The sequence below is a fragment of the Cygnus olor genome, chromosome 6, assembly GCF_009769625.2.
Source record: "Cygnus olor isolate bCygOlo1 chromosome 6, bCygOlo1.pri.v2, whole genome shotgun sequence".
Lineage (NCBI taxonomy): Eukaryota > Metazoa > Chordata > Aves > Anseriformes > Anatidae > Cygnus > Cygnus olor.
In genome coordinates, this window is record NC_049174.1 from 11,127,437 (window position 1) to 11,151,160 (window position 23,724).

At 45.1% G+C, this 23,724-nt stretch overlaps 1 protein-coding gene across 25 annotated transcripts in view; it reads right to left on the reverse strand.

Moving 5' to 3' along the window:
• The window catches only part of HDAC4 (histone deacetylase 4), a 250,075-nt gene that overhangs the window by 153,816 nt on the left and 72,535 nt on the right, over positions 1-23,724 (reverse strand). For 14 of the 25 annotated variants that reach the window (XM_040560768.1, XM_040560759.1, XM_040560762.1 and 11 more), the window contains one exon: positions 1,286-1,357. The exons of 2 other annotated variants lie outside the window; for them this stretch is intronic. In XM_040560768.1, coding sequence (XP_040416702.1) covers positions 1,286-1,357 — 72 coding nt within the window. Of the gene's footprint in view, positions 1-1,285; positions 1,358-1,648; positions 1,733-2,433; positions 2,441-16,578; positions 16,675-17,273; positions 17,298-23,724 lie in introns of those variants that run through there. 9 more of the 25 variants (XM_040560779.1, XM_040560757.1, XM_040560756.1 and 6 more) reach the window with 9 other exon arrangements.

The following is a 23,724-nucleotide window of genomic DNA, read 5'->3' on the forward strand; positions in this document are numbered from 1 at the left end:
TACAAAACGTGAAGGAAAATCTTTAAGTTGACCCATGTTACCAGGGAAGTCTTAAAATGAGAATCTCTCTCAGGGTTAGGAAAAATATAACCTCCCTTACTTGACAGACAAGTTTTGGAGCACATGGAGTGAAGAGAGATTTCTCAGAATCTGAAGCCAAGCATTTGTACCTGGTAATGATGATCTCTTCCTTTTTCCAACACAATAGCTCTTAACTCCTTACATGTTTCCTTCTCCAGATACACATATAAGTCTACAAAAATGTAGGTTAGGTCACAGCTCATTCCCCCCGCCCCCCCCCCCCCCCCCCAATCTACTGAAGTTGCTTTGAATAAGCTTCGTTTACATTTTTCCAACTTGCATTACCAGAAGCACTTAGATCTTCTGCAAGATCTCTTCCTTAATATAAAAGGACCTAAAGGCATTTTGGAAGGCAACCGTGCAGAGAAAGCTGGGCTTTTGGAAAACTCGAGCTCCTACCTGGAAAGTAGATAATGCTTCATGTATCAAATCATGCCTAGTATAAATATCTCTGTTTGCACCTGGAAACAAAACACTTCTGGAAGAGAGAAGGTAGAAATACAAAAGAAAGCAGCAGACTGCTTTCCACAGCATTTCATGTATTTTGATGCAAACTGTTGTTTCCATTGTTTGAAGTGCTGCAACTGTGAGCCAAAAGATTTCCCTCCTCTGCCCCACGAGAAGCAGCCAGCCTCCAGGACTAACACTGGCTGCTTTGCTTGCTTCATACCAGCAGGACAAGACACAGGACACAGCATAGCGGGATCATTAGGAGAGGGAAGAACAGCAAATAGCCAAGAGCCCAGCATGATATGCTTTGATCAGCCTGTGTTTGGCTCTGACTTTTTGCTCATTTCAACACAAGGAGATTCTTCCTTAATAAGAGCAGCAACTCAAAAAAACCTACTTTGTTTTGCAGTTCTCCTTTTAGGCTGTGAAAACACTCGTAAGGTGCTGCTTTGTTCTCCTGTCCTCTCCTTTCTAAGCAAAAGCAACCAGCTCCAACCAGGTTAGTCTCTCCTTAGCCCCCTGCCGAGGGTGGGGGCTGAGATATTTAAGCCTCCCAAGACTGCTGTGCTCTATTCTCCCTCCACTCCCAAATCCCACTTGCCCAGCCTGGGAAAGTAGATGTGTGCAAGTTCTGACACACTTTGTTCCAGCATTTTGCATTTGCATTCTGCTCTCCCACTTGTAAGATAGATCTGCAGAATATTTTACTGCATTCCCAGAATAGGAACAACATTTAATAAAAGTTTCTTCTTACCAGAGCTAGGCATGTGGTTCACTCTAGGTGGATTCAACAGCTCTACTGGCTGGTCTCTGCCAGAAAGCCCATCTGGAAAGAGAAAAAAAAAAATATCACATCAACTCTTTGGTTAGCTGAGCTATTTTAGGCATTCCAAGCAGAAAAAAAAAAATCACTAACCAATTATCAATGCAAACCAGAAACACACAAGTAGCACAAATCAATAGAAACAAGAACATTAACAGGACAGCAGCTGCTTACTCTAAAGCAGAAAATAAAAGATACTGTAGCCCAAATTGTGCTCGGGTTTTCCTGGTCTTTAAATCCAACTGGTACTGATCCCAATCCAAGAAAATAGGCACATCAGCTTACAAACCGTACCATACAATACCTAAACAGCAATTCATTCCTTCTTCAGAAGAACTGAGCAGAGCTAAGGCAGAAACACATCCCTGTGAAGCGAAGTTGAAGAATGGCTGTAATATGCCAAGGCAATGCTAAGGAAAACTGACAAATCACTGAAGGAGATTAAAATGCATAGACATGCATAACAAGCCCCATTTTGCATAAGTTTGGATTTCAGAAAGGCATTAAAAACATACTTTGTAAATGATATGCAGAAATCCATCTTGCCGAAGCAGTTCTCTATTTAAAATATTTCGAAGATTATATCTTGCATTCAAGTAGAGTTAAAACAGAAGAACATGATACCTACTGTTGTAGACTGCCAGACCAGATTTTCTAGTCATCCATTTCCCTCCCATCCTCTCCCCCAATAAAAGCTGAAGCAAAAATAATACTAAATTCAAGTGAGTGACATTTCACTACGGTATGTTTTCTGTACTTAGGTTATGAATACTTGACTACAGAAAACTTCATCTCAAATCCATTTGTTCCACTGTAAATACCCACACCTTTGGCAGTTCTGTCTCACTTCTTCAACGTGTTGCTGTGTTCTGCGCTGCAGCACAGATACAATCAAGCCAAACCCTGTCTGGAGACATCAAAGAATCCATCCCATCTCTCAGTCAAAGCGAAGGACAGTTCAGTACTATAAAAGTGTTACAAAGTCAGTGGAGTGTTAAAAAAAAAAATCACACTTCTCTTCTCCCTGTTTTCCATTTCAGGTTCCTGGAGAGAAAGCATGGTTGGGTCTTCTCCAACACCTGCATGGCTTTGCCTCCACTGACCATATTCAAGCATCAGTGCAGCCTCAGGCAGTTGTCAATAAACTGAACTACAACCGTGCTGAGTTTTCCTTCTCAAGCAAGTTAATTATTGTCCTGCAGATGAAACAGGTTGTTCAGATTATACATTGTTTGCTTTCGGATTGTTACTGCTAGAGCCAGGAGTGGCTGGCCTCGCTGCACTGTAGCAGACAACCTAGCATCTACTGGCATTGGGACGGCTCTTGGCCAGCTGAGCTTCACCTGCACAAGCAGCAGCAAATGGGACTGAAGGGACAGAGCCAAACACTCCTACTTTAAGCAACATTCAGCCATCGATATCCCCAAATTCACAACCCAGTAGTCAGTGCACGTCAAAGACTGCAAACAGAGAGCAGAAAAATAGGGTCTACGGCAAAAGAGGCTGCGGCTCAGCCAGGGCACGCATCCGAGAAGAGGGAGCACACAGGGTGAGCGCAGCCCCAGGAGCCTGTGCCTCGTCCTGGGTGCGGAGAATTTTGTGCTCCGCCAGGAAGGCATCACCTTGGCTGCTGGGCTGTCCCAGGCTGTCCCGAGGAGCTGTGGGTGCCCCATCCCTGGCAGTGCCCAAGGCCAGGCTGGATGGGGCTGGGAGCAGCTCACAGGAGCCCTCCCGCCCCAGCAGCAAGTCATGGCGCACAGGGACTTGCACCAAGCAGGAGACCCATTTCGGTGCAGGCCAAACGGATACAGGCTTTTTATTTTGGTGTTTGTGGACTTCCGCCCGGCACTATTGTGCATGTTAAGTCTCACCAGAGCATCGGAGATCGCTAACAAATGTGTTGGTAAGTGGGGATTTAAGAGCTGTGTTTGTTTTTAATTCTAGGAAATAAAGTACCTACATTTTGAACTAGTTTTAAAGCCCAAGCCAACAGTCTCTTCAATCTTTGCTGCAAAAATGAATAATAGACTAATCACGGAAAAACATTTAAGATATCTTTTAAAGTACTGAAGTCTAAACACTCAACCAAAACCAAACCGGGCAAGACAGAGGTTCTCTATTCACTGCATTAACTGATAAAAAAGTCTCTACCGGTAAGAAAAAAAAAAAAAACGAAAAAAGAGGCAGTTTGTCAGGATATATTTGCACAAAACACCTCTTCTCCTAGGCTACAAGTATGGGTAAGAGAGGTTAAAATGAGGTTTAAACATGCAAGCTGGCAGGTCACTTGCCTTCTCTTGAGGGATGAGCAAGCTCACACCCAGAGCACGCCAAGAGCATGCACCCGGCAGTGTCAACACAGCACACACCCCGCTGCCAGCACAAACTGGTCACCCCATGGAGGTGAAGGCTGGCTTACCTGCTTTCTAGCAATCTAGAGGAGGGTTGTTTTTATCTTTATATTGAAGTACTTGCAAACAAATTCACGTTTTGCTCTATTATTACTCCCTGTTAATGCACGCTCTATTACTACAAGGCACAACAGCAGTGAAAAGCCAGCACTCTGGAGATACTTCAGTCTCGTTTTATACAGATGCTATGCCTCACTGTAGAAATAGCACATGTTCAAGAGAAGCCTATGTTCTGCAACCCAGCTTTCCAAACTGGAATTCCTCTTCTGTCCTTCCCCCAGCAGCATCCCAATAGCCATAAGGCAAAGCCAACACTCCTTACTCCCGCCACTTCCAAAAATACAGGCAGAGTCAATCTGGTTGCAGGCAGCACCTGCTGTCGTGACACTGCAGGAGACTTCCAAAAAATCACAATCCTACATCAGTCGGCTACCTTCAATGCAGAGCATTCTTCTGCTCAGGATCACGGCGGCTGCCCGGTGTCTGCACTGCTCACAGCGGCGGCGTTTCCACCCATCAGCGAGCCAAGTGTCTCAGGCTTAAAACCCTGCAGCACGCGCTCAGTGAGCTCAGCCGGTAGCTGACCGTCCATGCGACAGCCATAAACCTGAGCCCAAAACCAAAGCCACAAAGAACAGAACACAAACCTCACCTCTCAGAACAGATAAATGCTCCTATTGTCTCCTCAGCTTCCTACAGCCAGATGAAGATGCTACAAAACCAAACAAGTCATTTAATTTCAAGACACTAGGTGATCAATCTGTTCAGAAAGCCAAAATAACCCTGCCTTTAACAAAGCATCGTATCTACTGCCAACACAATGCTGACCAAAAAACAATAAACCAACCAAAAAACCTTAAGACTTCCAAGAAGAAGTAGAAGAGTTTCTCATACAGGTCTGAAGGAAGATTTTAAAGCCATAATTGCACTAAAATGGTCTTGAATTCTCAAAAAAATTACAATTCTCAAATTCTCAAATTATTTGTTTTAAAAAAAAATGAAAACTGACTTGGGGAAGGGAAGTCCTATGCTGTGACTGTGCTCCACGTACCTTCAAAATAGGAAAAAAAAAATATTTTGTTTTACATGTTCAACCACAGAGCTCCACAGATCCAATGTATCATCACACTGGAGCCAAACTGGTCACCTGGGGGTGCCTAAGCCTCAAGAAAAGCATGTTTGCAGCTACTGCTATACTGTGTTTTCTTCTTACCCCCATTACTGAAGCCTCTCTCCTAAGTCAATTGCTGTATAACTGACCTTTGTGCAACAGCAGAAACACATGTTTTATGCCAGCATTTATTAAAAATAAAAAGCAGTAAGATAAAAACTGGTCTGGGTCTGCAAATGTCGAAATGATTACAATCAGTTTCCATTGCAAAAATAAAAGTTTTACCCCCACCTCCTTCCTTTATAAAGTATTCAGCTCCAACCCTCTAGAAGCTTCACCATGCATTTATAGAGACAGCTTTGGCAATTACAGAACTAAAAAAAAAAAAAAAAACACACAGAAGATGCTAAAAATATCCGTGCCACACACAGATCTACAGTTTTGTCCTTGTTATTGCCTAGAAGGGATCACAGGGTGCTTCTGCAATCCTGAAAACCTGGGCAGGGAGGGAAAGCAGCTCGTCTTACTGCTGCGGGCAGGCAACGGAGAATGCGCAAAGAGGTCAAATGTGCAGGCGCTGTTTGGCATTCCTACTGCCATGAGCCTGGGTCAGAACAGTACCGAGGCAAAGCAGATCACCTACAAAATACTTTCATACTCTCCCCTAGACAAGCGTTTCCTCAGATACTAAAAACATTGGCAGTAGATGAATCCACGTCCATTGGGTATGGATGAGGGCAGCCGGCAGAGGTAGGCAATGAGGCCACAGCGAAGCACGCAAGGAGGAGACAAACTGCAGAGTCCGTCACGTCTGAAAAGGAGGCATGCACCAGCGGGTCTGATTTATGGCTCCAGTTAGGGAACATTTAGTGTAGCTTCATTTTCAGATGGGTATTTCTACTCATTAATTAATGAGATGAAGCTATTATTCATCGATGGGAACTTGAACATTTTATTTTTATCCCAGTCCATGCTGAACCATTCCAAAGAGTTGTTTAAGTTACTTTAAAAATATATCCAAGGATACTTTATGTAGTAGCTGGGCTTGCAGGATTTAACCATGTTGAAAATAACGAAACAAAGACAAGATGGCTACAACAGTATGCAGCAGTAACAGAAACATGCGAGGATAAAAAAAATACAGAAAAGATGAAGAAGCAAAATGAACTAGAACAACCACCGAGGCAAAACCAAATTAGACAAGGGCAGGGAAGTATAGCTTTCTTCCTCCCTCCTCCCCCCCTTCAAAAAAAAAAAAAAAGAAAAAGGACAGATAATGAACAAAACAGAAGGCTGAAGCATTCAGTGAGCTCTTAGCTTGTTTCCAACAGAAAACTGTAAGCAGCCTTCCCATAATTAACTCTGATGAGTTCTAAAAAGCAGGGCAGAACTAGAAAAGGTTATTTAAATAGTTTTTCACATATTCAGATCTTTAAACCTTATGCAAATCACCCCGGTCTACCTGAACTCCCTGAGTAAAGTGATGAACAGCCAACAGTTGACTTTAAAGGACACAGAGCATAGGGTCATGAAGAGCCACAAAAAGTAAAAGTTCAAGGGAAGAAGGGGAGAAAGGCAGGAGGAAGAGGTACAGTAAATGGGCATTATTTCTTTCCTCCAGAAATAAAGGAGGATTCTAAGACACAGCACAGAAATAAGGTAACAGAAAAAGCAATGTGGATGGATCAAGGTGAAATTGAAGGCAGGCAACCAATTTGTTTCTTTGGCAATATATCTGCCTAGCAAAGTGTTGGATTTTTATTTTTTTATTATTATTTTGTTGTTTTTAACCAATTTTTATTTAAAAAAGCATTGAAAGGTTACAAGGGGCACATAATAAGAAAGTCAGGTCTGCATGAAAGACCCTAAACCAAGCACACACCTGGTTAAAAAGCCCACTCAGTCACCACCTGCTTTTAGACACATTATACCCAGCATATTGCAGGAGTTCTCAATTTACTGATAAAGCATTAAATATCATTTAATTCTCAGCTGTGACTCCACACCAGAGAGGTCACACTTTGGAGCATGAGAAGCAGAATTCAGTGACAAGTTGGCAAATGGATGCAAGGTTCAATCACAAATGAGTAGATCCCTCCTACCTAAATAATAACAGTAAAGATAGTGAAGTGTACAATTACAAGACAGAAATACCCAGCAAAGCAACAAGAAAAGGAAAGCTGAAGCACTTTGCAAGCTGAGAATCCACCGTTTGGCACTGATGCAGAAGACAAGTTCATTCCAGGATGCATTAGCAGGCACATATGCAAGACACGGGAGGTAATTACTCAGGGATGTGACAGCCTCCTTGGCCAAAGCGCTGCCCTTGGTTTTAGATTCAACACTAGAAGATGAATTGCAGGCAATCAAGGAGAAACCTCTGAGAAAAGACTTCAGAAAATGAGATGGGCAGTCTGCAGAACTTGGTAATTTTTACATTAGCCTGTTTGCATTTGAGGAAAGACAATATTAGCCCCAAGACTTTTTCATATATCACTGAATGGTTTGGGTTGGAAAGTCTTAAAAACCAGCCACTGCCACGGTGAGGGCCCCCTCCCACCAGCCCAGGCTGCCCCCAGCCCCATCCAGCCTGGCCTCGGGCACTGCCAGGGATGGGGCACCCACAGCTCCTTAGTGCAGCCTGGGACAGGGCCTCACCGCCCTCTGAGGGAAGAATTTCTTACGTAAGTCTCATCTAAACCTCCCGTCTTTTAGTTTAAAGCCATTACCCTTGTCCTATCCCTACACCCCCTGACAAAGAGTCCCTACCCAGCTTTTTGATTATTGTTTCTTTGCATTAAACACCTCATGAGGCAGTTACCAAATGTTGACTAATTTTTTCCCCATGTGGATATAGGTCGAAAGCTCGCCTCCATGCCTTCCAAGCCAAGATAGAAAGAAGCTCTAATTTCTCTGTGCCTAATCAATAAAAAGCCTCAGGCAAAACAAGAAGGCTGACAGTAAGTTCAGGATAAACAGGCACCACTTGGCATCTAAGAAGATATCCCAACCACATTCTTTCGAGTGCATGCATCCATATTTAAAATTAAACTTTTGTTAAGGACCATACAGAGAAAGGAGATGTTTCTGGATCAATGATTCCTGAATTTGTATTTGTCATCAAGCAAACAACTACCTTGCCCTCTACGACTGCTTTCTAGCAAAACAATTGTGAATTTGTCTCACAAAGACAAGGAGGACACCCATTCCCCTTCTCTCCAACCCCAAAACTATCCCACTTTCCCATCTGCTTCAAGGTACAACTGTAAGACACCTAAACACAATACTGCATGTCACTGAAACTCTTGAAGACCAGCGATCAGCCTCACAGCCATCCTCACTGAAGAGCTCTGCTAGTGCACGTTTGACCAGCAACAAATCCAAAGCCTGTAGGAAGAGGAACAGAGTGGTGACAGGACACAGCTACATCACCATTTCACTTCACAGCTGGAAAGCTCCTGAAGCGAGCCCCAGGCTGCCGCACTTGCTGTACTTTCCCACTTCCCACGTGTTTGGTCACAGCACGGAGCACTCTGGACGTTGGGGGGATACAGCTCTAACTCAACACAAAATGCCCTCCAGCTCATCTAACACCAGCCTCTAACATGGACTCTTATCTAGAGAACTAGATTAAATTCAGTCGTAAAGCAAGCTTAAAAAACAAAAACCCCACACAAGCTGTGTATAACCATCACCATAGCCATCATCACCGGCTGCTCCACCCCACAGAGCTGACCCGTCGCACAGTGCTTGCTCCAACAGCCACAAGCTGCTCCTACTCCTGCCCCCAGCTCCACCCTGCCCCAGTTAAGGCTGACCGGTGGTCTGCAAGCAAACCTCGTCCCCTGTAATCAGGCTGCTGTCCGCAGGTCATGGTGAGGTACGCCCCATGAAAGCGCGAGCTCCCCGCTCTGCCTGGCACTGCTCGGTGAGTTATGTGCCGTCTCAGTTACACGTGCCAGCCCACGGCTGTTTCATGGACCTGTTCCAGGCCTCAGAACATCTAGTTTCTTCCTGCTATCAGTATACATGTACCACAGTCACATTAGAAAACGTTTTGCATTTTACACGCAGGTTCGGGGGTTGTTTTGCTGCACGGTGTGCAAACAGCCTTTATCTACATTACTTCTTGGAAGGTTTTGTTGGTTCTGGTCAGATACGTTGCTATTTCTGAAAACAGACCGTGCACTAACCTCGTAGCCTTGGGACACCAGGTGGGTAAAACGGGATCGCTTAGGAATAAAAGTCTGTCCCTGACCATTAAGCACAGTCCACTAGAACATCCTGACTTGCATATTAACGGCCGTGGTGTATAACAACAAGTTAAAATATTAGTAATGAGAATAGTAATTATCATGGATGTATTATTTATTTGTCTACTCATTCGAAATTTACAGAGAAAAAAAAGTCTTCAACATTTACAAGAAAGCAATTAAGACAGCAAATGGATTATTTCTCTTTAAACCTATGAGAAAATGCTCAGTGCATATTTCCTCTCTAATTTGTCTGCACTCAAGAATCTATTTTTGGAAATCTCCCTAGACTGTATTGTAGCACCACATGTACTGTAATGGCATTTTAATTAGCCCAGAGAGCTGGAAGATGCACTATGCATCCGAAAGAGAAGCAGCATAACAAAATGAGAGCATCCTTCTCTTCCCTTCTTTGAGATTTACAGCAGCTATCAAGTAGAAATACCAATTATGGTTTCAATTGGAATTGACTGCGACTACTATAAAAATCCGGTGCATCACAACAGCATTGAACAAACCAGAATTGAACAAAAATAAATGTAGTATTTAAGCACTATTTACTCATACTTTAAGGGTGGATGGTAAAAATAAAATGCTGCAAATACCTCCAAGAAGAACAAGGAACCAGCATGGAGGAGACAATAAAAGAAAAGTATATTAGAGCTGGGCTCTAAATATGTTAGCGTGTGGCCTGCAACCATAATCAAGAAGCTACCTGTGTAGATGAAAGCCAAACCAATCCTGTTTGTGGGGTTGTTTTTGTTTTATTGTTATTTTTATAAGATCTAATGCCCAAGTCACCCACCTTTCATTGCCAGCGAGTGGCATAATGCATAACCACCATCAGCAAGGTCTTGTATATATTTAATTTGCCATAATTCATCCTTCTTTCTTTTGACGCCGTAGAAACTAGGTCAGGCTGATGTCCGTCTCAGTTACAGAGGAGGCTGACATGCATGGGATCACAGCCCTCGTGTCCCTGAGAGCCCCAGTCTCCCCAGGGACATCAATATGTCCCCACGCCGTGTGGAAGATGCACAGCGCTCCACTGAAGCCAGCAGCAGGCCGCAGCGCTCAGCAACTCGCAAGCAAGAATTATGATGGTTTTTTTAAGCCTTCTTTTGCATTATAATCCACATGAATATTTCACAAGAGTCAGAAGACACTCAGGCATAATGTCTACAACAGCCTTGCACTGCTTTCCTCCCCAGAGCCCAGCACAAGAGAAATCCAACAGATCGCACTTCAGTTAACACCAAAGTAAAAGTAACACTCGGAAACAGCTCGCAAGAAAAACAGCCTTGAAAATATTACTCGGAAGTCATCCTAGAAGCCAAATACCATAGATGTGATAGAACAGGAAATGCTGTGGTCCTCAAGGTGTTTACAGATCAATATCCAAATGACGATACACTATTTTTCAGAAACCAAATTGTACAAGTATTGTGTTCTACTTCCCACACCATTATTTTCCTTAATCCCTTGCAGTGGGAGGATAACAACTCCTACAAAACATGACAATCTTCAGTCTCTGACGGCTCGATCTGCTCAGAATTTGAAAGAAATGTAGTTTTGGAAATCGACTGTAATAAAACTATTCTTTACATGTCAACGCTAGTGATCTAAGGTCTGCGGAAACCTATCCATTAGGTCGAAGAGACAAAGCTTAATAAAGTAGCCTGGCACGACTGCGGCAAAAATGAACATCGAGCCATTACAGTAGGCTTGCTTCCTCTTTTGGGGAGGAAATGTCAGACACCCACCCCCCCAACTCAGCAGCTCCCCATCCCCTAAGTAAATGTAGCATCAAGCAAAGAAAAAATACCAGTGAAAGAATTGCCATGCAAAATGGCATTTACAGTTTTGATACATACTTTTCCTTTTAAGCAAAAAATATCCATATTTAATATTGTTTTTCATTCCATTGTTCTGTAACAAGTTTCAAAACCAATCCGTGCACAGTGATTAACCACAAAGTCCAACTTTGGACAAGACCAAGCAGACCCTCGCACTAGACGCGACCAGGCCTACTTGCTGCACGGTTACTTGGTCTTACAGGTCAAAACGCAAGACAGAAGACCAAGAAAGAAAACAACCAGCTCCTGTTCAACACCAAGCATTCACCTAGGTCACGTAGCCTACCATAAAGCTGCAAACACCAGCCTTTCAGCCATTCACAGAGGCACTTCTGACTTCGTGAGGGACGAGCACAGAAGATGCCGGAGCTCCCAGTCTCCTCCTGCAGGCAGCCAACCTGAACATCCGCCGGTTTAGCACTTCAGTTACAGGCAGAAAAGGCTGATGCTGTATTTCATACCCACAGTCACTGCCAAGCATGAGATACCAGGAAAGCACAACGTCAGAGATTCAGCTCTGTTTTAGGCTTATCTCACCCAACCATGTCCCACAGCCTCCCCCCTGCAGCCAGCATCAGAAGGTCTTTGGTGCTGTCCATCCAACGCCCTCGCCCGCTCAGCAGGAGCCCAGGATTTCCACTGCACTCCGGCTGCACAGCATGGACAATAAAACTGGAATGCACGTGGCTGTGTCCCTGTCCTCAAGGTGGGGTCTGCAGGATCCCACTACACCCTGGCACGGATGTCCCTGGCTCTGCGAGCAGCACCTCATCTGTCTGGCACTTTGGCACAGCACTGCCCCATTTTCCCAGCCCAGTCTGAGAGGAAGTCGACTACTAACAACTCCAGACATGAGGAAAATTGTCCCAATACACCTGTTCCTGAATATGTCATACTGTTCCCTACCAACTTTAGACAGTCCATATCTAATATCTTAATGTCAATTAATGTACAGATTTCTAAAATTTGCACGTCAGATATTTTTAAATCCCAGAGGGAAGGGGGGAAAAAAAGAAAAAAGACTACCATTTCAAAGCATCTAAAAGTAGATTTCACTTTCACAGACTTGGTGGAACAGCAATTTCCCTGCTTGCAACGAAGAAGCTGAGACTACGCTGTTTATTACTATAAATATATTCATAGATATTTTCCCTGGCACGAAGCACTTCAATTTTAAAGGCAAGAGATTCATCAGCTCTTATGGATAGCTTCATCCCTACTGCTTTTATTCTGTCAGTGAGCACACATGCCTGGCAAGAGTGGAGGAGGGTACAATCTGCCACCATCTGCAGGGTGCTATCCATCTGAAAAGGTGACTGTCCTCAAGAAATTAGCACAGTCCAAGTATTAAACTTCACTAGGGAATATTATGTTCAACCAAGCGTCTCTTTCGAGGGCCGTTCTGCAAAATGTTCCCATTCCCTGTTAACTGTACGGTGTTTTTTTTTGTTGTTGTTTTTGTTTTCAAGTCTTAACACAGCTTTTTACCAACCAAAAGTGAATAAAATTTTCCATTCTTCTAGATACCAGGAGGAGGCAAAGCCAATATTCCATAATCACTGACAAATATTCCCACAGGAGATCCCTGTTACCAATGCAAGGTGCTTAATCTACTGAGACAGATGCCATGAACTTTAGCACACTAGAAAAAGCAAAATCCACAGGACTTCCTTCGCATTCAGCAGGAGAGGTGCTGCTGGCACCCAGCCATTTCACAATCACAGACTATTCAGAGCAGAAGAATTCACATTTGATGGCTACAAATTCACAGATATAATGCCACCTTAATCAAAACTAATATTTAAGCAGGTTTTAAAAACTGATTGGTGTTACAAAAATGAAGCGAGGCGAAAAAAAACTTGAAATTATCTCCAATTGTCAGCAGGAGGAGACCTATGAAGCACATTTTAAAGACAGGAGAGAAGGCTGAATAACCAGCTTAATTTTCCCTTCTCTCCGGTTGAATAAACCGTCAGGAAGATATCCAGCTGAAAGATAGCCTGGGTCTTCCGCGGGCTTGAATGAGGCTCCAGCTCCTACCCACACGCTCCCAGGATAGCATCGTGTGTTCGTACTGGTCCTGAAAGAAAACTTGCAACAAACTGAACGCTCTTACAAACACAGAAATCGCTGGGTGCTGGGGAAATACACTCACCATTTGACTTCGGCCAATGCCAGAATCGTTTCAAAGTATACCTTCATCCCCACTAGTCCCAAAAACAAACTACAAAACCAGGAAGACCACAACATATCCCCAAGTTCAGCTCACCTGTGCAACTGCTTATTTCAATTTTGGCCAGCATAAATTTGCTCACCTAAAGAAGTGAACTAACGAGTTGTATTGCATTCACTATATTCAAGCTGATGAGCTACCAAGTGGGGATAAGGCTTGCCTCTTTAAAGAGAGGATGAACTGTATTTTACTTGAATGGCACGGGTTTCTTTCCTTATCCCAGCCCTGCATTTTGTCAGTGCACATGCTACATAAGACTTGTCCACTGAACTATTTCCATGGCAGTGTGTGTCCAAAGGCTCTGATCATTTCCACAGCAGAAAAGGGAAGCAATAACAATTACCCAGCAACCCATTACACTAAGGCTTTCAGAAAGCAGAATAACCTGGGGAAAATTCCTGGATGGAGCAGAGGGCAGGGAGAAAAGAGGCAAAGGAAACTGATGCTCGGGCCCCTCCCTGGCCGCTGCTGGCAACAGGACCCAGCTACGACTGCGCTGCTAACCAGATGCTTTCTCGCCTTATGAGCTGCAGCTCCTAGAGTGGATGGCAGAATTGGAAAGGGCAGAGGGGAAAAAAAAAAAAGGAGACTTTTTCGTTGAGGAAAATAAATACGGAGACATGGAAACAGATCCGTCAGCGAACAGAGGAGGACTTCGGTTTGATAGAGCTGCTGGGTCCCAGGTGGCTGTCAGCGTGCCCAGGAATTGAGGCTTCAAGTTTCAACCTTTCAAGTGCTCCATCAAGCCTCTCTTCCACAAAACAAGAGCTGAAATACTGGGAAAGACCCCCACACAAGTAAAAATATCCCTCAGAGGTCTGAAAGCTGCTAATCAAAGGCAGAAAACAAACAGACAAGAAAAACCAGCAAGCTCAGGCACTTGACATGCAGCTTGACGGAGACCAACTATTTCTGAAGCTGGAGAGACCCCGAGGGGGCTTCTCTCACCTTCTACTGCTGCACACTTGGAAGCAAGGCTCCCCAGGCTTGGAGCACGGAGGGCAGTACCATTTGTTTTAAACCAGCTCCTTCTGTTTCCACACGCATCCAAGAGGGAAATTTAGGACTACCCATCCTGAGAGGGATGAGCCTGCTTCCCACCCACCCAGCGCTGGGGCTAGCTCCACAGCAGCTGAAAGGAAATCCTTCCTTGCTTCTACCTGTTAACTCTTTTATCCATCAGATCAAATATTCCACCCTAAGAACTTGTAATTAACTATATATTTAAATTGCAGCAGGCAGGGACTTGGCTTGTACCATGCTAAGTGCCAGAAGAAGGGCCAGCATGCACGCATCATCCCTAGGCACCTGCTCTTGCAACTCGACCTTCCCAAGAGATCTTACCCCATGCGATACATCCTCCACGTTCAAGTCTGTTATTACAGATTGAAATCTGTCCCTCATCAGTGAAAAGCCCTTTTGGTCAAACATTTTAAGGATCAGAAACGAGCAGCCAAAACTGCAAGTCAGCCTGAGCAGGGTGAAGGCAAGAAAGGACGTTGTTCACATGTTCAAATCCCTGCTCTCAAAAGGGGAAAAGGACAAGTTTTGTTTGCTTGCTCTGCTCACACTTCCAAAAGGTGTACATAAAAACTTAAGAAATTGGTGTACAAAGTTTAGACAGTTACTTCTGTTCACTCATATAACAGATCAAAGTAGCCTCTGCCAGGAATACTCCAGTGAGGAAGAGCTGCAGTATCACGAACATGCAAAGTAACAGTCTGTGTAAAAGCAGCCAATGCTAATCTCTGGGTTTTTGCTTCTAAGAACAACAGAACAGGGTGACACACTTTCACCTGCTATTCCGTACGCTCCAGGATTAGGAAGTAGTACGTTAGTGACCGAGATTTTCTGAAACAAATCACGACACCACAAGCACTATCAGAGAAGGAGCTCCTGTTCTACAGATTACGTACCCAATTCACGGTGCTGCTCTGGGGGAAGCTGCTGCTTGGCTCCCCTAAAAGTTACCAATATCCACAGTGCAAAATCCTTTCCAAACGTGCTGATTCTGGACAAAAGAGACGACAAAGACCACATCCAGCAAAGGGCAGGTGTTTAAACAAAGTCGTTGGTTAAACTTGGAGATTACCCTAGAAGTACATGAATAAACCGCAAATAAAACACAACGCACTCGATGGAGAACAGCTGTGCCCAGTGACCATGCTCCGAACCGCACAACTGAGCTGGCTCTTCGCTCTAAAAATAAACAAACCAACCCAAGAAAAGCTCTGAGGAAGAGAGCTTATTTTTAACGGAAGGTAAGAACGCAGCAATCAGAAGCATTCATCCGTAAACTGCCTTGCTTTAAAATACTCAAACTAAGCTCTGTCTGCGGAAATTACCATCTTTATATCAGAGCCATGAAGACACAGACTTTGCGGACAGCACTGGATGGAGGTGGAGAAAGCCAATTAGACATGTAAGGATGTATCTGTCTGTACTCATGCGAGAGGAGGACTGCAAAGGACATTTTGTGCTGTCATAACACTGACAGCAAGAACAAGCCTTTTGCTTATTGCCAGAAAGGCAAAAATCCCATCAAAGATTTTAATGCAAGTGCTCACAGCTGAATTTTGGCATTGGTTTACCCACGGAGTTCAGAGCAGAGCTGCTCCCAGCCGGCTCCCTCCGTCTCACACCAGCACCGCAGCACGTCTTCCCAGTAGTCAGGATCATGCAGGGTCTCGTTTTGGTTTTTGATTTCACAATATTTTAGGCAGATTTGGACACACAGACCTGTTCTAAGTATTTTATGTTTCCTCTTATTGCATTCATCGCCAGCACACACGTTTGGCAGTGATTTTCAGCCTCGTTCCATTAACTCAGGGCAAGGTCACGCAGCAGGTAAGGAATACACAAGTAGCACTGCTCCAGCACTCTCTGAAAACATCACTTGCCAACAGAAAAAGCGTGACTCGTTTTATCTCACAGCCACTGAAGGCCAAGACACCCCCTGAGCACCGGCCCATCTTGTTGAAGGTGGCTCACACTGCAAGCCCATGTTTCTCCCCCAGCTCGATAACCAGCCCCAAGGCAAAAGCTGGGTCCCTGGAATGATGGGACCTGCTTGCTTTCTCCATCTTGCTTGCAGATTTTCTGCTCCCAACAGGATACCCTATTTTAACTGCTGGTGGCACCCCAGACCCTGCTAGATGTCGGAGAAGGTGCTGGGAATTACTCAAAGATGCCTTTCTGGGAAGGAAAGAATACACTCATAGCCAGCTGAAATGGCACAAGATCTCAGAAGCACAGAGACACGCTGCTATGCGTTCCTCTGCGTGGCATTCTTAGCACCTCTGATTGTCATCCACCAGGTTACCATTGGCTTCATCCCGCATGCTTCCAGCTCTGACTTACTGCCAAATTCAGGCTGTTCTGCTGCCACAATTCCTTCTGCTCTCCACATTCTCCACAAGGGAAGCCTCTCCTCCCACTCCGCTGAGATCACGCGTTTCGGTGCGTTCACGTTGGAGGGACCTGGGACACAGGTTTGTGCTTGGATAAATAGGGTGTGCTTCCAGCCCTGCAAAGTCTTCATCCTCAGTCTTCAAACTACTGCATTTCTTCTAAACCAGCGGCTGAGACTTTTCTGGGTTGTAATAATATTATTCTTGTGAAACTAAGAATGCTCACGGAAACTGGCCTGCACTTTGGGGAGAGACACCGGTGTTGTGAGAGCTCCCAACGTCTAACCTCAGTGCCTGCTCTCATTCACCCTGACCATGGGAAAGCAACGGAAAGCTCTGGCAGAGGAAAACCTTGCCACTGCCGCGCAAAAGGTACAATCAACGACAAGTCCCTCTCACCCAGCATTGTTCCAATAGCTAGCCAATACACGTGATTTGCTATGGTAAAAACTACCTTACACTGAATTAAATACAGTAACACGAGAAGAGCAAGTTTTGGAGAAGAAAGCTCTAACCCCCTGTCTGTTCAGTAGCCAAGATGAAACGAGTCCCTTTTAACCATGGGATCAACCCAAAACTCTGGGCTTTGCATACGTTCAAAATGATCTCTGGGCATGCAAAGGTAATGTCGTACCTCCCTTTTACCTTAATGCCTATGTTCCTCAGGGGCCAAGCACAACCAAAACGCCCACCCAGCCGCTGGTTACGGCGATGAGCAACTGGAGAAGCCACGTAACTTCAGCATCGTGCATTGATTTCTAGAACAACAACTGCATGGAAGCTCTGGATTGTTCTGTCGTAGCAGAACTCTACTGAGGCAACATCTCCTGCTCATCAGAGCTATCTGAACGAGTGCAGAGGAGCACTCCATCACAATCACTAGAGGGCAGGGCAGCGGTGAGTGCTTTTAAATTAAAAACTGATGGCAAAGGCTATGGGGGTCTAGCCATCCTCTGCCCAAAGTACAGCTACAGTTTCCCTCCCTATCCCAAAGGGAGGACTTTCAGCAGAACAGCAGAAAACGAGTCAGGACTGTAGCTCAGGCACTCCCTTACTTCCAGCCTCCCCGGGGCCCACCTGACAGCCCTGCAAGAAACCACGCACGGTTAGCGAGACCCCAAGCCCCTCGGCTGCCACGGGGTGGAAGACACCAGGGTGCAGAAAACACTGACCCCAGCATTCAAAGGGACCAGGGAGGTAGCATAGGGACTACCAGGAGGGAGCCTGGACCAGGCCAGGTCCCAGGTAGTCTCCCCAGGGCAGCATCAAGGAACCACCAACCACCTGCAAAGGGGATTCTCTGAGCACCCGGAGCTCTTTTTAAAGATGGGTATCAAGCCAGGAGGGAACAGAGACTGCAAATAAACTGTAGGAGAGCACATAGGGCATGTGTGATTTTTTTTTTTTTTTTTTTTTTTTTTTTTAGGAATTGTCTAGCTGTCATCTTTCCCCCACCCCAAATAGGAAAACCATTAGGCACAGGCTGCATGCTGTGCAGCGGTGCCACGCGGCTTTATGAAAACTAAGTCTCCATTCCCAGCTGTCGTGGACAGACTCCTTCCATCCTAAAGAGCTTGTGAGACATTTCCACTCACCCAGCCGACGACGGCACTGAACGGCTTCAAACAAGGAAAAGGCGTGCTAACTTTAACAGCAAAACGTGCCAAGAGGAATTCACAACAATTCTATCCTGTGCCGAAGTTTCCATGACAAATGTGACAAAAAGAAATGAAAAAGCATATTAACAAGTATTATTTGCCCATTCCTTTCGAGCCCGTAAGCTTTTAATTGCAACTTAAAGTCTCACAGGGGACTACAAAGCAAGAGAGCCAAACAACCCCACGGACTGCATTTGCGTAAATGCCACAGGCACCTGGATGTGCACAGTGCACGAGGTCTGTCCAGAGACCGTGGTAATGACATAATAAGAAAACTCGGGAGATTGTTAACATCTAGGTGAGCTCTGAAATCCGTGAGGATTTCTTTGAATGCAGAATCAGGTGACTGCCTGATGAAATATTTTTCATGGGTTACAAAAGAAAAAAATGATAAAAAAATGCTCAGTACAGGTCTGTTACAGCAGGAAGAGTATTTGCTGAGTGCTGGTGTATCTGATCCCCTTCCCAACCAAAGGCTTTACTCAGCCTGCTCAAACACAGTTGCCAGGATTCACCTTCATAAGCAGGGAAATTATGCAGACAAACCGAGGGCAACGCAGTGGAACCACCCAAGCACCATGAAAACAAAAACGTGCTCGAAGTCCAGAAGAGCAGCTGCAGCAACCCAACTGCCCACGTACCACCTGGAGACTTCTTGGGTCGTCCCAAGGGCGCTTCCAACCCTCCTCTCCTTCCCTCCAGGGGGAAAAAAATACATATATCCCCTGCTTTAAAAACTACATATACCCCATCCCAGCAGTGAAATGAGCACGTTAAGTTTCAAAGGAACTAACCTGATGATGATGAGGCACGACCAACATTACGGTTTTGATTTAAAAGTTCGCTCCACGTTTAAGCAAAATGAAACACTGATTTACGACCGCTGACAACACTGGGCTCCGGGCTGCACACACGTTGACAGGAGATGCTGCAGGTCAGGCTGGGCGCAGCCAGCCCGCGCGCTGCAGCGCCTGAATCCAGCGCCGCCGTAACCTGATAACTGCTACCGGAAAGGCAAGCCGCACTATCGGAGCTATAGAGAGTTTAACAAACACGTACCCCACCACAAGCAGGAAATTAAAAGCCACAGCTAAATAAAACAAAGAGTGAGAGTTGCAAGCAGTGCAATAAGCCTACTTGTAAAAACAGCGATGCCAAGAAGTGTCATCATGCTTAGTAATCAAAAAATATCTGAAAAAAAAATCAAGGCTTTTTTTTTTTGTGTGAAGTCATTTCTGTTTTCTTATATTGGTTTTTATTTGATGTCTGCAAGCAAAAAAATCTAAATCGAGATACTGCTTAAGATACTCCTCATGGCACCATTTTGTCAGCAGTAATCAGAAAAAAAATGTATTTCAGTTGTTTTTGTTTGGCTTTGATTTTTATTTTGTTTGTTTGTTTTTTAATTAAGTTATCTCCCATTTCTCATACAAAAGCCAGGGCTGCAGCAAGTTGCAGAGCCCCATACAAAAGCCAAGCTGCACCCCCCCCGAAAGTCAACACGTGCCTTGGAGCTGCTCCCCAGCCATGGGGTCCTCTTCACGTGGAAGGGAAAGGCAACAAAAAAACTCCAGGCAGTGGGGGAGTGGAGAAATCAAAATGAATTGCTCACACCCCATTGAAACAAGGCAACACCTGTTCCTGGAGCTGCAGGAGGCCAGCACCTTTGCTGCTGATCCCATGGCCCAGCAGTGCATGGAAGGGGGCAATGCCACCAAAACCTACCCCAAAGCTCCACAGGCAGGACAGCGGCCTGAAAGCGATTCCACATTTAGGGAGGGAAGCCACTAAACTGACTTCATGGGGCAGGAGGGAAGCGTGTGGGAAGACGGCAGCTTGAAACCAGCAGATGATCAATTGGGAGATGCTATAAGAAGCACCAGAAACCCCGTGCTGGTGCAACCAGAGGTGCCCGTGCCAAGTCCTAACGCTAATTCCTCTCCCGTGCTGTTGGGACCCCACCTTCCGCATTTACTTCTGACAACAAGATGTGTCTGCAAAAAAGCCAGATAAGAGTCTCTGTGTTACACGTCTGGCTCTGCTCAACAGCCACAAAGATGAAAAGGCTCTGAAGTAGGGCAGAGCAGATAAAATAACCCGGTCTTTGTGAGGCAGCGATTCTCTCCCTCACCAGCGATGTAAGAGTCTTCGGAGAGGAGACGTATGCTGCCTGGAGTTATGATCTAAGATTTTTAAAGAATATTTTTGTTTAATGCAAAACTGGCCTTGAACTCTCACTCTGCAGCAAGATACAAGTAAACTTAAAAGTAACACCTTTCCTTTATACTTGTTTTTCAAGGTCTGTAGCTACAGCAAATCAATACCATACGCTGCTGCTGTTCACTTATGGTCTATATGAAAGAGCACGTCTCCAGAAGAGGATGCTGGGTATTGTAAAATTGTAAGACTGCAAAATAGAAGATTTATTATACAGAAGACAATGCTGTCACACCGATTAATACAAGGCAGAATGCATGTGTGTGGATCAATTAATTATGTGCATGTATATATACAGTCATTGTCACATAAAGACAAATATATCTGGAGACATTTGACTCTGAAATATCTTTCTGTAAGCTTTATCCTCCCCTCTTTTACGTGGGAAAGGGCGACTGTAACGTGGCAGTTCCCTTAGATGGCGGGTTCTGGGTTTCCCACTGCACAGCTGCCTTCCTTGCTGGTGCCAACAGCCGTAGCAAGAACATGCATGGTAAGAGCACCGCGCATTTTGTGCACCGCGCAGTATCAGCACGTGATCCCACCTGCGTATTATTTAAAACAAACAACAACAAGAGATTTCATACTTTGTGAAGTTACAAACGAAAGCCCCAATCTGCTTTGGCTGCATTTTCCAGCATTTTGTGCATCCCTGAAGATAAGAGCAGCACTGCTCCTCCAGAGGCCGTGACAGCGCAGTAACCCAAACCAGCCACAGCAACCCGTGGCTCCCCCGAAGACCCACCCTGGCCCCCATTTCAGTACACTGAGCAGACAATTAGTAGGAATTTTTCATCCTTTGTATGCCACCTGCAAAGCAGCAGCTGAAAACACTTGACATTTGTCAAGTCTGTTTCTCTGTATAGGATAGGATAGGATTCATCCTGTGCTGCATATGGTTTTCCTCTTCTTGAACGGAGAGCTCATCGCGGCACAGCCAGCCTGACCGCCAGCGAAGTGCTGCACGTGAAGAAGGAGAGGACACACGCTGAAGGCTCTGGACAGGATTTCAGCATGGTGACAGCAAGCTCACACACCAACAGGCCAGAACACAGAAACAAGTCCCAGTTGCGAGCTCTGCACCAGCCAACACCCAAACCCCACATCTAATGCAACTTTGACCAACAGGAAAAACCTTTGATTTGCCACTTACCCAGCACTGCTCTGCCACTCAGATCCCATAGGCAAAGCAAAGAGAAGCAAAGAACAACCCCAGTTCGTGCAGCTCTTACGCTGTCCTGGCTACAGACCTCGTGGTTTGATCCCCCTCTGCTGCACGTTAAGTCACTGAGTAATGCAGGAGAAACTCTCGCTGCTTTACCTCAAATTACTCCTCGGTATCCAAGGCATATCCATTGACAGCTTTCTCTGAACATACTGTTCTCAATCTACAGTTTAAAATTCATTTGTGCCCCTGCACTGTTGTCATCCTGTATGCCTGGCTCCGGAATACATGGGGATTGACCTTTTCAGATTTACATTTACAACACGCAGAGTCTCTGGGAGCTCTGTTACAGAGAAAAACCAACCGAGTGGAATTTCTGGAATGGTGACTGGACTACTGATGTTTCCTAGGGCAAAACACTTACTGCGTGTATTCCATCCAGCTCACTAATACCCTGGTAAACAAGAGAAAAATGAATGACAAAAGCAACTTAACTGGCTGGAATCTTCTGAAAGATGGAAAACAGACTTCCATGTCCGCCACACAAAGGAAAGATGCCTCGGTAGTCAGTGCTCAAGGGTAACACAGTGTTCCAAGTTAAGAATGCAAAAATAATAGTAATTAATAATAATAATGCAGATCAGGAATTGTATTTCCAAATGAAAAAAGGCCAGGCTCTTCCAGAAGTGCTGCACCATGTATCGAGCCTCACGTTTCTCCTTTTCTTTTGCAGACACCACTGCAGATGCCACCTTTATCCCCAGGGTGTACCTGGTTTGTGCAGACACCTTCTATCGAGCTGCCTAGTACCTCCCCCAGCCTGGAGCTGGCCCTTCTCTTCACCACATGCTTTTCCTGAAGCATCAACTACTCGTAACATATGCTCAGACCCCAAAACACTGGATTTACCAGCACGGCCCTGCTACCTGACCTTGTCTGTACAGTCACCCAGCATCGCAGAACCAGATTTTTCAGCTCAGTTTTCAGGTGTGGCGATCCTTCTCACAAGCAGAGTCTTTACCTTCAGGCTGGACTACTCAAAGTATCACCGCAATCAGGTCTCCTCAGTCCTAAAGCATCCTCATCCAAAAATGCTACCGAGAACACAAAACTGGAGACACCATCAATACTAATAAAGTTATGGCGTGATGGGATTTTCTCTCCAAGGGAAATATCCTCTTGGCCAGTAACCTTACCAACTGCAAGTTAAAGCTTTTGTTACGTGTGCTAGGTTTTGCACGCTGCTCATTGCAAGAAGAGACAGCGTGAATTTAAGGAACAGCAGCATCCCCAAGCATCTTCTCCACGGGTTCCCTAACCCAGATCTGCCACCTCGCTCTGTATTTGCCACCCTGCAAATCATCAGTCTCTTATAAAACATTCAGCTTCACATTATTCTCCCTTCCAAAAAGCTCACCTGCAATGCATAAACGAATGGGTGATTTTTAAAATATTTTTTAATCTAATTACCAGTACTGTTTTGAGCACAGTACACTGTGCAGTACACATACAGCACTTTTGTACAAGTCAAACACTTACCTCTGTTTTTTAGCAATATTTTCTAAACTACTGCAACACACAGTCTGTTCATTTTGTCCTCCATCGATACAAACTATTGATCAGTGTCACCACAAAAATCCAGCAAAAAAGTAAAGACAGAGAAGAAGAAATTGAGAGCTGACTGCAAAGGAGGCAGCTCGGTGCCCTCACGGGGCAGAGAATATCGGCGAGGACCGTGAAAGGGGAGACGAGGAGCAGGGGACAACGCGGGACTCCAGGAAAGGTGCAAAGCACCTGGGAAATGGGACACAGCCAGGAAAAAGCACACCCTGACAGTGCTGCCTGGGGCTGGAAGCCTGCTAGCTTTTAGTATTTCTTTGGAAGCTTTACCTGTGAAAGGAGAGGGCAGGCAGGTTTATGGTATTTGCTTTGGAGCAAATTAGCCAAGCAAGCGAGAGCCATCAGTGCAGCTTTGCCGCACTGGGGAGGTGATGACACAGGGACCAGTAGGTACCACAGTCCCTGCCCTTCCCAAATCAAGCAGCAAGGGAGGCTC